General features: G+C 42.5%; 1 protein-coding gene across 1 annotated transcript in view; it reads left to right on the plus strand.

Moving 5' to 3' along the window:
- Positions 1 to 12,784, plus strand: part of tm9sf2 (transmembrane 9 superfamily member 2) — a 45,266-nt gene that overhangs the window by 20,593 nt on the left and 11,889 nt on the right. Inside the window, exons 8-12 of the mRNA XM_038817894.1 lie at positions 699 to 775; positions 4,582 to 4,690; positions 8,299 to 8,431; positions 8,745 to 8,864; positions 9,463 to 9,520. Coding sequence (XP_038673822.1) covers positions 699 to 775; positions 4,582 to 4,690; positions 8,299 to 8,431; positions 8,745 to 8,864; positions 9,463 to 9,520 — 497 coding nt within the window. The remainder of the gene's footprint in view (positions 1 to 698; positions 776 to 4,581; positions 4,691 to 8,298; positions 8,432 to 8,744; positions 8,865 to 9,462; positions 9,521 to 12,784) is intronic.

Raw genomic sequence — 12,784 nt, forward strand, 5'->3', positions numbered from 1 at the left:
AATCCACCTAACCCGCACATCTTTGGACTGTGGGAGGAAACCGGAGCACCCGGAGGAAACCCACGCACACGGGGAGGACGTGCAGACTCCACACAGACAGTGACCCAGCCGGGAATCGAACCTGGGACCCTGGAGCTGTGAAGCATTTATGCTAACCACCATGCTACCCTGCTGCTGCATGTGAGAATGGCCTCGGGGAAGTCATTAGAATATCATCAGTGGTGCCAAATTACTACCTTTCTTTACTCTTGCTCCATCTGTCCCATTTCAGTACGGTGTTTCCTTATCGGTTCACTGTTTCCCAAAGGTTCCAGCAGAGGTTCTTGTAGTTGTAATTTTTTTCTATTTGAGTCTTATTGTAGTTCACATGTTTAGCAGATAACAAACCCATTTAGCCTTTTGAATGTAATTTTCAGCTGTAAACATTTGCAGATTTCAAATTGGTTGGTGACTTAAATTTCACTCACAATTGTGCCTTCTCCTTTTGGTGTTCCGTTCCTACAGTTCAAGAAATAACCTTATAGCGAACACACATGTGAACTGACAAGCTAGCCATTACAACGGAATGGTGCAACCTTCTGACACTGCAAAACCCTTTGAAAAATACTTTTGTCATTTTCTTATCAGTTAACTGCTTGTATCTGTTTTCCAAAATACCAGCGGACGCTCTGACAGTTTGATTATTTTTCTGTTTCCAGACCTCGAATATCAAATGGGCATCAAGATGGGATTACATTTTGGAATCTATGCATCACACAAACATTCAGTGGTTTAGGTAAGGTATAATTGTAACCCTTTATTGTACTGGCTTTGAGAGATGCGCAGATAAGTAACCCCAAGAGCTTTAGTCACAGCAAAACATTAAGATAGTTGAAAGCTAGGGCAGCACGGTGGCGCAGTGGGTTAGCCCTGCTGCCTCACGACGCCAGGTTCGATCCCGGCTCTGGGTCACTGTCCGTGTGGAGTTAGCACGTTCTCCCCGTATTTGTGTGGGTTTTGCCCCCACAACCCAAAGCAGGCTAGGTGGATTGGCCACGTTAAATTGCCCCTTAATTGGAAGAAATGAATTGGGTACTCTAAACTTATTTCTAAAAAAAAAATAGTTGAAAGCTGCATAGTGAAAACAAAACTATAACAAATATCTGTAACATCATGAAGCCAGTTGCGGTTAATGTAGGCTTTTCATTCCAAGTATGATTGAGATTGTTTTCAGAATTAAAAGCAAGTTATTGCGGATGTTGGAATCTGAAACCAAAGAGAAAATGCTGGAAAATCTCTAAGAAGTCTTACAACACCAGGTTAAAGTCCAACAGGTTTGTTTCAAACACAAGCTTTCGGAGCACTGCTCCTTCCTCGGGTATTGTAAGACTTCTTACTGTGCTCACCCCGGTCCAACGCGGGCGTCTCCACATCATGGAAAATCTCAGGTCTGGCAGCATCTGTCGGGAGGGAAAAGAGCTAACGTTTCGAGTCCAGATGACCCCCATTTGTCAAAGCTAAAGGACAGAGAAAGTGGGGAATATTTATACTGTGGAGTGAGAATGAAAGATGTCATAGCCACACAAACCCAGGGAAACCGGGTGCTAATAGCCACAGAACCCAAGGGGGAAAAGTGTTAATGGCAGTCCCCAGAGAGAACAAAAGGTGTGAAAGGCCAAACAGCAGGGAAACTAACATCAGAGGGTAAACTGTGACCGATATAGATGTAAGGGGGAAAGGGGAATGGGAAGCAAAGGGGAATGGGAAGCAAAGGGGAGAAAGGGTAAGGGAAGGTGGATAAGATGGGTGGGGGGCTGGTAAATATATTGAAAGAAAGGCAGTTAAAATGAAATGGGATTAAAACAAATGAGTCAAGTTGGAATAGAGCTAAACATCTAAGTTGTTGAATTCGCTGTTGAGACCGGAAGGGATGGGAATCGCACCAATATACAGCTTCATGTGCATATACATGCCACATCATGACATGCACTGGACCTTTGGTCTCCAAACGCAGACTGGGTGATCGCTTTACTGAGCACCTTCGGTCTCTGCGCATTCAGGACCCTGACCTTCCCATTGCTTGCCATTTTAACACGGAAGACCCTGCTCCCATGCCCTCACGTCTGTCCTCGGCCTGCTGCTGCAATGTTCCAGTGAAGCTCAACACAAACTGGAGGAACAACATCTGATCTTCCGGTTCGGCACGCTACAGCCTTCTGGTAGACTCAGTCAGTGGTTAATGCCTGTGAACTAGCTTGTAGTGCTCTAACCTCTGCCAAAGACATGTGCAAACATGTCTATGCATCTGCAGTGGTGCTTTGTTTTACCAGGAGTAGAGCATTTTAATTGTGTACACTGTTGTAAATTGGATGTTGCAGCTGAGGTGGTGGTGTTCAATAATTCCAGGCTTGATATCCTGGCATAAGTGGGCAGCACGGTAGCATTGTGGATAGCACAATTGCTTCACAGCTCCAGGGTCCCAGGTTCAATTCCGGCTTGGGTCACTGTCTGTGCGGAGTCTGCACATCCTCCCCGTGTGTGCGTGGGTTTCCTCCGGGTGCTCCGGTTTCCTCCCACAGTCCAAAGATGTGCAGGTTAGGTGGATTGGTCATGATAAATTGCCCATAGTGTCCAAAATTGCCTTTAGTGTTGGGTGGGGTTACTGGGTTATGGGGATAAGGTGGAGGTGTTGACCTTGGGTAGGGGGCTCTTTCCAAGAGCCGGTGCAGACTCAATGGGCCGAATGGCCTCCTTCTGCACTGTAAATTCTATGAAATAACAAGAATTTGTCAATTTTATTTCCCCTTCCCTCCTCCCGGAAATGTAATCATTCTTGGTGGGATATAATTCCACAACGGCAAGTTGTGTTCACGCGATATGTTTTGTGCATGAGATTTTGATTGGCTGTGTGTTCAACTGGATGTGTGTTCAACTGTAAATTACTTCAAGGCAGGGCCTTGTTTAATGAGTTGGATCTCGCTGGAGTGGGTCACCTTACGAATGCCCTGTTAGACTTTATCCCTGACTCTTGAGCTCAAAATTATTTTACCCTGTCACCTGTTGGGAATGTAAGCTGACAACAGGTCATCTGGGACCTTGGTGAATGACGGGACTAAAAGTCTGCCTCTAAATAATCGCGGTTTAAAAGGATTGAGAAAGAAACCGAGACGATGGAAAATGAAGGTGAATTTGATTTAAATTGTGGGCCGAGAGAGAATGAAAGATGGGTTTGAGAGAGAGATGAAAGGAAGTGAGCATCTTTGAGAACTATTTACCACCTGAAGTTAAAATTGTTCCCTTTCTGGGCCAGGGAGATCGATTGGCACTGCAATAACAATTTTCACACGTTTAAAAAGGTACTGGTTAATTACCAGACTTCACATTCTGTGGCAAGTTTAATGGGCAATTAATATGCAAATCCAGCAAAGTCCTGAAGTAACGGAGGCTAAGAGTGAGATGCTAGTTATATAAAGTGGTGTAAATCAACCAGCAGATTCTGTAGATTCGCAACTTGCAATGCATCTCATCATTCCCTGAACTTGCTGGCTGATTTGCATTTTAATAACAGCGTGCATCGGTACAAAGCTGTTATTTTTACAGCAAGATCCAGCCCAGTGCTTTTACTTGCTTTCTTCAGATGAATGTTTTCAAGCTGAGATTAATGAATGGCTTACAAGATTGGATTCCGTGGTTTTGAAGGTTTCCCCCCTCTGTTGTTGACTTAATAACCACTTGAAAATGATTTGGCTAGTAATGCACGGCAGACTGATTTGGTTATCAAAGTAAACTGGTTATAGTGAGTTAGTTTACAAAGTCATTATCCAGTAGGAGTGCTGGAATTAGACAGCCCTGCTCCCCAGCACCCTTTTTTCTTTTCTCTCTCTCTCCTAGAAAAGTGGGGAGGAAGAAATTAAAAGACGATGAACTCGGCATGTTTCTTCCTAATCTTCGAAAGAATGGTGTGGGGTGGGTGGAGGGAGTGGTTCCATGGAAACCTAACTGGCATGGTCTTTCAGATCTTGGTGAAATAGATTGTAATCAAAAAGAAAAAAAATAAATTGTGATCACCGTTACTCCACACTGTGTGCTGCTGATACTTTTCGGCTGTTGGCTTTTTCATTCAAAGGGCAATTTGGAGCTCTGTGTGTTTGAAAGGTCCAGCTTTCAGAGCTTTGCATAAAGGTCATTTTATTAAAGAGAACTCCAGTTAGTGAATAAGTTCATTGTGGCACTTATGACAAAACATTTCATCCATGCAATTTATTGCAACTTAAAAGGTTTTCAGCAAATTACTTACTGGAGATCTCAACATCAATAACTTGGATCTCTGGATCTTCCAGTGCATCCTGTGTAGGTTTAGATTTCAGCTTTCAACTGAATTCTACGCCACCATGTATTTAACGAATTTTCTCATGATTTAAAAAATTGCCCCGGCTTTCAGGTTTGTGGTGTTTGAGCTTCAAATTTTTTTTTTTACAGTGCACTGTTAATGCGATTAGTCTATTTCTAATGCATCAAATATAGTACTTTGTCAAAACAGATGTTTTAAATCTATCCCATTCACTTGAAACTCAAACAATGTTTTTTCTCTTTTTTTTGTAGCATTATGAATTCCTTGATAATTGTCCTATTCCTTTCTGGAATGGTTGCGATGATTATGCTTCGAACCCTGCATAAGGACATCGCAAGATACAATCAAATGGATTCCACTGTGAGTGTTGCGATTGTTCCTACAAGAAAATTGATTGTTGGTGGTACCACATCTGGAGTGTTGTGAGCAGTTCTGGGCATCACAATTAAGGACAGATATTTTGGCCTTGTCAATCAAGAATCCATTTAACAGGGCAGCACGGTGGCCTAGTGGATAGCACAACCGCCTCACGGCGCTGAGGTCCCAGGTTCGATCCCGGCTCTGGGTCACTGTCCGTGTGGAGTTTGCACATTCTCCCCGTGTCTGCGTGGGTTTCACCCCCACAACCCAAAAATGTGCAGAGTAGGTGGATTGGCCACGCTAAATTGCCCCTTAATTGGAAAAAATAATTGGGTACTCTAAATTTAAAAAAAAAAAGAATCCATTTAACTCGGCCTTAAAAATATTCAATCACTGTGCCGCCACTGCTTTCCAGGAAAGAGAATTCCGCCGACCCAACAACCCTCAGAGGGGAAAAAAAATATTATCCTGCTTTCGGTCTCAAATGGAAAATCCTTTATTTTTAAACTGTGTCCTCTTGTTCTAGTCTCTACTCACAAGGCGAAGCACCTCCCTCAGCAGCCGCTCTGTCAATTCCCCCTCAGCATCATTAAATGTTTCAATAAGATCGCTTTCCGTTCTTCTAAACTCAAAAGGAAACATACTCTGCTTATTCAACCTTTACTCATAAAGCTAACCTCTTCATCCCTAAATCAGCCAAGTGCCCTTCTCTGAACTGCTTCTAATGCTATCATATGCTTTCTCAAGTAAGGAGACCAAAACTGTACAGCACTCCAGACATGGTATCAAAAGTTCCTTTTTTATATTCCATTCCCCTTGCAATGATCGAACATTCCATTTGCCTTCCGAATCACTTGCTGCACCTGCATACCAACTTTTTGTAATTCATGTGCCAGGCCACCCTGATCCCTCTGTACCACAGAGTTTTGTCATCTTTCTCCATACTAGTCTTCATGTCAAAGTGAACAAGTTCACATTGTCCCATATTATACTCAATCTGCCAATTTTCTGTCCACTCACTTAACCGATCCCATCTAAATCCCTTTGTGGACACTTTATATGCTTCTCATATTTTACTTTCTTACTAATCTTCGTGTCATCAACATTTTTTTAATAAACTTACAGCATCCAATTATATATTTTTCCAATAAAGGGGCAATTTAGCGTGGCCAATCCACCTAATCTGCACATGTTTGGGTTGTGGGGTGAGACCCATGCGGACACGGGGAGAATGTACAAACTCCACACGGACAGTGACCCGAGGCCGAGATTGAACCAGGATCCTCGGTGCCGTGAGGCAGCAGTGCTAACCACTGCGCCACCGTGCCGCCCGAATATTATCAGCAAAATTAACAATCATGTATTCTGTCCCATCATCCAAGTCATTGTTACAGATTGTAAATGGTTGGGGCCCAGGCACTGATCTCTGTTACACTTCAATTCTTGAGCGTGCTAACCTGAAAATAGCTTCTACAAGTTCTTACAACCTGTTTTTGTTTATAGTCAGCTTTCTCTCATACTCTATTTCTCCCTCCCTCATTGCTTTTTTAGTTATTATTTGCTGAATTTTAAATTCTGTCCAGAATGATTACCGAATTCTATCGTAGGCTCTGAGGATGAAATTACAAGCAATTGTATAAACTTAGGGTTTTATTTCATGGAAATTAGAAATTTAAGAGGTGGTTTGACCAGGCTTTTCGAGGTATTGAGAGGAACTGATAAGGTAGAGCAAGAAAACCTATTTCCACTGGTCGCTGAGTCTTAAGTCGAGGGGGTATAGTCAAAGTCTTTCAGGATGAAATTAGGAAACCCTTCTTGATGCAAAGGGGTGTAGAAATGTGGAACTCTTTGGCAAATGGTGATTGCTAAATTTTAAAACTGTGATTGACAGATTTGTTATCCAAATACATTTGGTAGTATGGGCAAAAATGGGAGTTTGGTCGCTAATCAGCACTGGAGGAAGGAAGTCGAAGTCATAGTGGAAATGAATGTTGGATAGTGTTCTTTAAAAAGTGTGCATCATATCTGGTTTTTAAATCAATTGAATTGATCTAATCAACATTTAACATGATTTTTACAATTTTTGATAGCACTTTCAGAAACATGCCGAAGTTGTCCTGGCTCAAGTTACTTACTGTTCATTTCAGAGATGCTGCATTTTAATGCAGCTCTAGTGTTTATTGCCAAAACAGTCCATCGACACTAACATTTAAAGTTGCTACAAAATTAAACAGAACCGTCTGTACCAGTTTTCAAAATCTTTTTCATGTTACACCATTCCAATCCACAAGCTTGCCACCCGCACATTGATTCTGTCTACACCTCCCGCTGCCTCAGGAAGGCAGACAGCATTATCAGAGACCCCTCCCACCCAGGCATTGCCTTCTTCCAGACCCTTCCATCAGACAGAAGTCTGAAGACCCGTCCATCTGGGCATAGGAACAGCTACTTCCCCACAGCTACTAGACTCCTCAATGACTCTCCCTCGGACTGATCTGTTCCCTGTAAGAACACTATTCACGACATCCTATGCTGCTTTTGCTCATGTATTTGCTTTGTTTGGCCCCTTGTTCTGCACTGTAACCAGTCACTTTGTTGATGTACCATTTGTCAGTGTACCCTGTCGACTATTCCTTTTTTTGTCTACTATGTACGTACTGTGTACGTTCCCTTGGCCGCAGAAAAATACTTTTCACTGTACTTCGGTACATGTGAGAATAAATCAAATCATCATCAACATTAGATCATGACTGATTTGTACCTCATCTTCATTTAAGCATTCAAGTTGGTCTGTACCACTTGATACACTTTTCTGACAAAAATCTATCAGTCTCGGCCTTATAAGATTTAATTGACTTAGCAACCCATTTACCACTTTAAACATTCACTCCTTCCACCATCGCCAGCTGAAGTATGTACCATCTACAAGATATAGGAAATAAGAGAAGGAATAGGCCATTTGCCCCTCCAACCTGCTCTGCCTTCACGTAAATCATGGCTGGTCTTCTACTGCCTCCTAAACCTGCAAGCTCTACCACCTAGAAGTCTATGGTTTACATATGGCTAACCTGTCGAATCTTGATATCCGTTTAAGCATCTTGATGAGATCATCCTCTGCATCCAAGTAAGGCGAAGGAATGCAAGTCTGGTTTATGCAAACTGCCCTTAAAATTTAAAACTTGAAGCCCTTTTCTTCATCTCTCTTCCTTGTCCTCCCTTTAACCCCCCTCCTCCTCTCAATTGCTCTCCAATAACTAATACCATACGACACGATAATTCCCACAAGATCAGAGTTCTTGTGTCTTGGTTGAAGTTGTAGAAAATATTGCCCTCTTCCTTCCGGCTGACTTTGCAGAGGTGCCATGAAAAGAGTAGAAATGTTCTCAAGCTATGGGTCTCTGTGGATGCTGCCTGTTCCTCATCTGGGTCACCCAGTATAAGTTAACATTTCTTCCTTCCTTCCCTGTTAAAGTACCACTGATCTTCTGTTTTGAAGCTTGTATATGTGTTAGCTTGACTGAGTATATTTTGCCTGCAATGATTTTGTGAGTAACTGGTTATATTGTGTGAAGGGAGCACACACTCTTAAGACCGTGTTTATTTTCTAGGAAGAAGCCCAGGAGGAATTTGGATGGAAATTAGTACATGGCGACGTCTTTAGACCACCTCGGAAGGGAATGATGTTATCTGTTTTCCTGGGTTCTGGTGTTCAAATCTTTATCATGATGTTTGTTACTCTATGTAGGTATACGGTCGTTTTTTTAAAAACTTGAAGTAGCCAATCAAATTAATCATTATTTCCAGATAGTTACAAAAAGGCCTGGAGATTGAAAGTTGAAAAGATTAAAAGTTAAAATAAAATGAGTTTCATATTGCAAGATTTTCACTCCACTCTGCTCAAATCAAATTTAGAACTTGCGGATCACTAAGAACTGCATATTTTAAACTTTGTAACCTGTATCTGTCATCCAAAATGGATATATGTCTGTGTATTTTATTCCCATTATAAGTTTTACAAGATATTCTTTCTGACTTTTGTTGTTTAATTCTTCAGTTTTTGCGTGCCTGGGATTTCTGTCACCTGCAAACCGTGGCTCTTTGATGACTTGTGCTGTTGTTTTGTGGGTGCTGCTTGGGACCCCAGCAGGCTATGTAGCTGCCAGATTTTACAAATGTAAGTAAAGGAAATTTAAACTGACAGGATTTCTATTCATTAGTTTCAATTATCATCACCCTTTGGCAAGTGAACAACTTAATTATTTTTGTTATAGCCTTTTAAGATCTAATTTGAGTCTCCACAACCTGTTTTTTTTTTCAGTGAACATTGGGAAATGTGCAGCAGGATGTAATTATTGAGGGCGCTTTTTCTTTTAAAAGTAGAGGCCCGATGTGTTTATTTTCTCTTGAGGCACGGCAGCTGAGAACAGAAGCTCACCGTGTCCAGTATTGTGACCAGAAAGCCACGTGGCATCATGCTGCTGTAACACGTTGGGGCCATGAGCCTTCCAGTAATTCTGTTCAATGCCCACCTCCTTGCAATACTTTTGAGTAACAAAATATCTCCAAATCCAAGTATACAACCGTGGTTCTGCTGCACTTTATCAAACTAGAATTGAAAAAGGCACCGAGACGTGCATTCGTCATTTGTGAATCTGTACATCTTCCATAGAGCGCTAAATATTTCCATAAAGCATTTTACTTATGCCTGTCCAGATTCTCTTTATTGCTCACATAGCTAAAAAATAATTCTGCTTATTTTTGTTTCATAATAGCTTTTGGTGGAGAGAAATGGAAAACAAATGTATTATTGACTTCTTTTCTGTGCCCAGGGTAAGTGAATTATTTTGTAAAGAAAAATTATGAAAACTTGTTCCGGATTTGTCGTGTAATGTTGTGTCCCTGAGCGGCATGCTGGCGCAGTGGTTAGCACCGCTGCTTCATGGCACCGAGGACCCGGGTTCGCTTCTAACCTCTGGTGACTTATCCGCATGGAGTTTGCACATTATTCCTGTGTCCGTCTGGGCTTCCTCCGGGTGTTCCGGTTTCCTCCCACAGTCCGATGGTTAGGTGAACAGACTACGTTAATATTACCCTTAGGTGGGGTTACGGGGATAGGGCTAAATTTCCCCTTAATTTAAAAATGAAGTGTAATGTGTCTCAAAGTGGTAGATTGGTGGGGTGGGGTGGATCCCAGATACAAACAGGAGTGAGAACAGAAAACACATGGTGGGGGAGATGTTTTGAGGAGAATTTTGGAAATTGGGGAGAAGCAGTTCAAATCCCACCAAAGCAGCTGGGGAATTTGAATTCAATTAAATAAATCTAGAATTAAAGCTACAATCAGTAATCCTGACCATGAAACTACCAGATTGTAAATTTAAAACCCAACTGCTTTGCTGAATGGCTTGTAGGGAAGGAAATCTGTCATGCTTACCCTGTTTGGCCCACATGTTACTCCAGACCCACAGCAACATGGTTGACTCTTTAAATGCCCTCTGAAATAGTCCAGAAAGCCACTCACCTGTTTTCATGAAGGTGGCTTACCAGCACCTTGTCAAGAATACTTGGGAATGGATAATAAATTCTGCCCTTGCCAGTAATTCATGAATTAATAAGGGCATGTGTTAAAATAGCCCCCTGCGTGGATCGGGAGACAATACAGGTTGAAGAAAGTGGAATGCTGGTTGAGTACAGGATATGTGCTGGTGGCGTAGTGGTTAGCACTGCTGTCGGCGCCAAGGTCCCAGGTTCGATCCCAGCTCTGGGTCGCTGCCCTTCTGGAGTTTGCACATTCTCCCCGTGTCTGTGTGGGTCTCACCCCACAACCCAAAGATGTGCAGGGCAGGTGGATTGGCCACGCTAAATTACCCCTTAGTTGGAAAACAAAAATAATTGGATACTCTAAATTTATTTTTTGGAAAAAAGAGGACAGGATATGTGAAGTGTAGAAACTTTTAAACTTGTACAGGATGAAGGGAATTTTGGTTCAAGGTTGGCGAAGCCGAGGCTTTCCACCTTGAGGCAAAGGAGATTGGGGGAGATTTGATAGTGTGTAAGATTGACCGGTTTAGATGAGCTGCTCCATTAGCTGGTGGTACATGGACTCGTGGGCCCAGATTTAAGCTGTTGGTCAAGAGATATAGTGGGGTGTGAGGAACATTTGTTTAAACAGCGAGCGGTAATGACCTTGAACTTGCTGCTTCTGAGGGTGGATCTCAAAAGGAAATAAAATGAGCACTCGAGGAAAATAACATTCTAGGGTGACGTGGATTGAAGGGGTTTGACTGGATTGCTCTATAGATAGCTAGCATGGGTTTAATGGGCCGAGTGCCAGCCTGTGCCTGAAATAGTGGTACAGGCCGAACTCTCGCAACATTTAAGAAGCATTTAGGACATTCTCCCCGTGTCTGCGTGGGTTTCGCCCCCACAACCCAAAAATGTGTAGAGTAGGTGGATTGGCCATGCTAAATTTCCCCTTAATTGGAAAAAATAATTGGGTAATCTAAATTTTAAAAAAAAAGAAGCATTTAGGGGAGCACTTGAAATGCAGTAGGTACAAGGAAACCGAATAAATGCTGGAAACTAGGATTAGAATAGAATGGTGCTTGGTGGGCCGATTGACATCTCTTTGTGCTGTAACACTGACTCTATGAACCGCTGAGTGTTTTGCAAGCTTGAGCCGAGAGGATGAGACTTTCGGCTGCAGTGAATTCAGATGGGGTTGAAGCTAGTTGATGTTGTAGAAGCTTACATGTGTTAGTCATGTATTGTCTGTTTAATTAAGGAGCTTGACATTGACCTGATGCTCTCCTGGTTAATGCGTTTTGCAGCTTGCAGTCTCCATTATAAGAGAGCTCCACTATATATTCACAGTTTAAATTATCTGACTGTTTTGAATGAATACTTGTTCGTCAACATTGAAACCCAAGATTTCAAAAGTGCAAATTTTTGCACATATGCCAGCTTAAAGTGCAGGGGGGGGGGTGATTGAAAGTATCAGATATTTAAGAATTTGTTTCAATTTCTCTCCTCTCCCCCGACAACTTTCTCCCTCTCCTGAAGGCATTGAGTCCTGCAGATGGTAAAGTTCCACAGACCCACTTCCAGTGCTTCATTGAAGCTATCATGGGCAGCACGGTAGCATGGTGGTTAGCACAATTGCTTCACAGCTCCAGAGTCCCAGGTTCGATTCCCGGCTTGGGTCACTGTCTGTGCAGAGCCTGCACGTTCTCCACATGTCTGTGTGGGTTTCCTCTGGGTTCTCCGGTTTCCTCCCACAGTCCAAAGATGTACAGGTTAGGTGGATTGGCCATGCTAAATTGCCCTTAGTGTCCAAAATTGCCCTTAGTGTTGGCGGGGGTTACTGGGTGATGGGGATGAGGTGTGGGCTTGGGTAGGGTGCTCTTTCAAAAGAGCCGGTGCAGACTCGATGGGCCGAATGGCCTCCTTCTGTAAATTCTATGATTGTTCGTATGGGAGCTTTGATAGTGTCAGAGAGGACACCATAGCCGAGTTGATCCAACATCAAGCTGCTCTTGCAGAAAAGATTGTTGGACAGCGATCAGAATTGGCAATCCTGGCTGGCTTTTTTTCCCTCGCTCTGTATTTTTCTGAGGCCAGTTGTAGCCCCCTGTTGCGTCTGAGTTCATCTTGCTCCGCAACCAATCGAGGGTTTAAACAGGAGACCACTTCAGACCCAAAGACTCGGGTGCTCTGTGTTAATGCACTGAGTCATTGAAAAAGCTACAGCATTCGTATCTTCTCAGATTTTTTAACTCTTGGAACGCAGCTACTAATACAATTCCATACTCATCCTATGGACTAAAGTACAGAAGCTTTGAACTTGCACTAATACCTGCTTGATTTAACAAGTGGGTCATAGATTCTGTTGCCACCTATTTATCATAATATTTGTATTCAAAATGCATTCTTTGGGCAACTGTGTTTGCATAATGGGTTGAATGGTCTTCTGCACTGTAAATTCGATGATTATCTGTGTCTGAAAGCGTGTTCTGTGTTTTTACTTGGGAGTGGTACTTTGCAGTTGAAGTTAGTTTCAGTAAAAGTAACAACAAACGATTGTACTTTTTAAAT

The sequence above is a fragment of the Scyliorhinus canicula genome, chromosome 14 (genome assembly GCF_902713615.1).
Source record: "Scyliorhinus canicula chromosome 14, sScyCan1.1, whole genome shotgun sequence".
In the NCBI taxonomy this organism is placed as follows: domain Eukaryota; kingdom Metazoa; phylum Chordata; class Chondrichthyes; order Carcharhiniformes; family Scyliorhinidae; genus Scyliorhinus; species Scyliorhinus canicula.